The sequence below is a fragment of the Monoraphidium neglectum genome (genome assembly GCF_000611645.1).
Source record: "Monoraphidium neglectum strain SAG 48.87 unplaced genomic scaffold scaffold04153, whole genome shotgun sequence".
NCBI lineage: Eukaryota > Viridiplantae > Chlorophyta > Chlorophyceae > Sphaeropleales > Selenastraceae > Monoraphidium > Monoraphidium neglectum.
The window spans coordinates 4,153-5,292 of NW_014009476.1; the positions used below are offsets into that span (position 1 = coordinate 4,153).

A 1,140-nucleotide genomic window follows, 5' to 3' on the forward strand; every position below is an offset into this window, starting at 1 on the left:
GGGGGGGGGGGTGCTGTCTGTTGTTTTTTCTTCTTCCTGGGGCGGTGCGCGACGCCCCATTCACAAATTTCACTACATGCCGAGCTCGGGGGCCCTCAGGCCCGTCGGGCGCACTTTCCACAGCCTTCACCGCCTTGCCTGCCAGTTGCCGGCTGCTCAATTCAATGGAACCGAGTTGCTTCCTCCTTCGGGCGTCGCCCGGGGCGCCCGCCCACACCACCCCCAAACACCACCGCGCTGTCGCGACCGGCGCGCCGCAGCCCTGTGTCACACACCCATTACATGTAAGAAGCTGTCCGTTCGGCCAGAGCCCCGGAGAGATCGACCAGGCGCTGCAGGCTGGATGGGGGCGCAGATGGCGTGCTGGGCGATAGCAGCAGGCGGCTTGAATCTTGGAGACCGGGCCCGACCTGCGCTGCCCCGCCGCTACCGCCGGCCGCCGCCCCCCCTGCCGCCGCGCGAAGAGCCCCCACGGCCGCCGCCAGACCTGCCGCCTCCGCGCCCGCCGCCGCCGCCGCCGTCCCTTCCGCCGCCGCTCCTGCCGCCGCCGCCGCCATAAGCGTACCCGCTGCCCCCCCTGCTGCCGCCACCGCCGCTGCCCCGGCCGCCCCTGCCGCCGCCCCTGCCGCCGCCCCTGCCGCCGCCGCCTCTGCTGCTGCTCCTGCCGCCGCTCCCCCTGCCGCCGCCCCTGCTGCTGCTCCTGCCGCCCCGCTGCGGCGGCCCAGACGGCTCCGCGCCGCGCTCCCTGCGGCTGCTGCGCTGCTCGTCCCCCCGGGCCGGCGCCGCCGTCTTTGGGGGCAGGATGACCTGCGTGATCAAGCAGGCATCCCGCCGCAGAGGCGTCAGCATTTCTGAGAGTTGCCAGGCCCCGCAACAAAACCCCGCGCCCTGAACCATGCAGCCTGTCCGTCGCGCCCCAGTGTCGATGCAGCTGCCCGCCTGGCCGCGGCCTTCCCCAAAGCGCGCGTCCAGGCGCGCGTGCAGAGTCCTGCAGGACTTCCCAATCATTGGGTTGCGGACTCACAGATTCGTTCCTGTTGATCTGATCCAGCGCCTCGTTGTGCTGCAGCGCCCACTCTATGCGGTTGGCCAGCACCTTGTCGTGCTTGCCCACGATGCTGGTCACCTGGGGGGTGGTGG

The 1,140-nt window shown here is 71.8% G+C and overlaps 1 protein-coding gene across 1 annotated transcript; it reads right to left on the bottom strand.

Annotated features, from left to right (window-relative positions):
* Positions 1 to 426: 426 nt before the first annotated feature.
* MNEG_13949 (hypothetical protein) lies at positions 427 to 807 on the bottom strand (the record flags this gene model as incomplete). The annotated part of the gene is made up of 1 exon (XM_014037580.1): positions 427 to 807. A coding segment is annotated over one exon (381 nt), but the record flags the coding sequence as incomplete, so codon positions are not given.
* Positions 808 to 1,140: the final 333 nt, after the last annotated feature.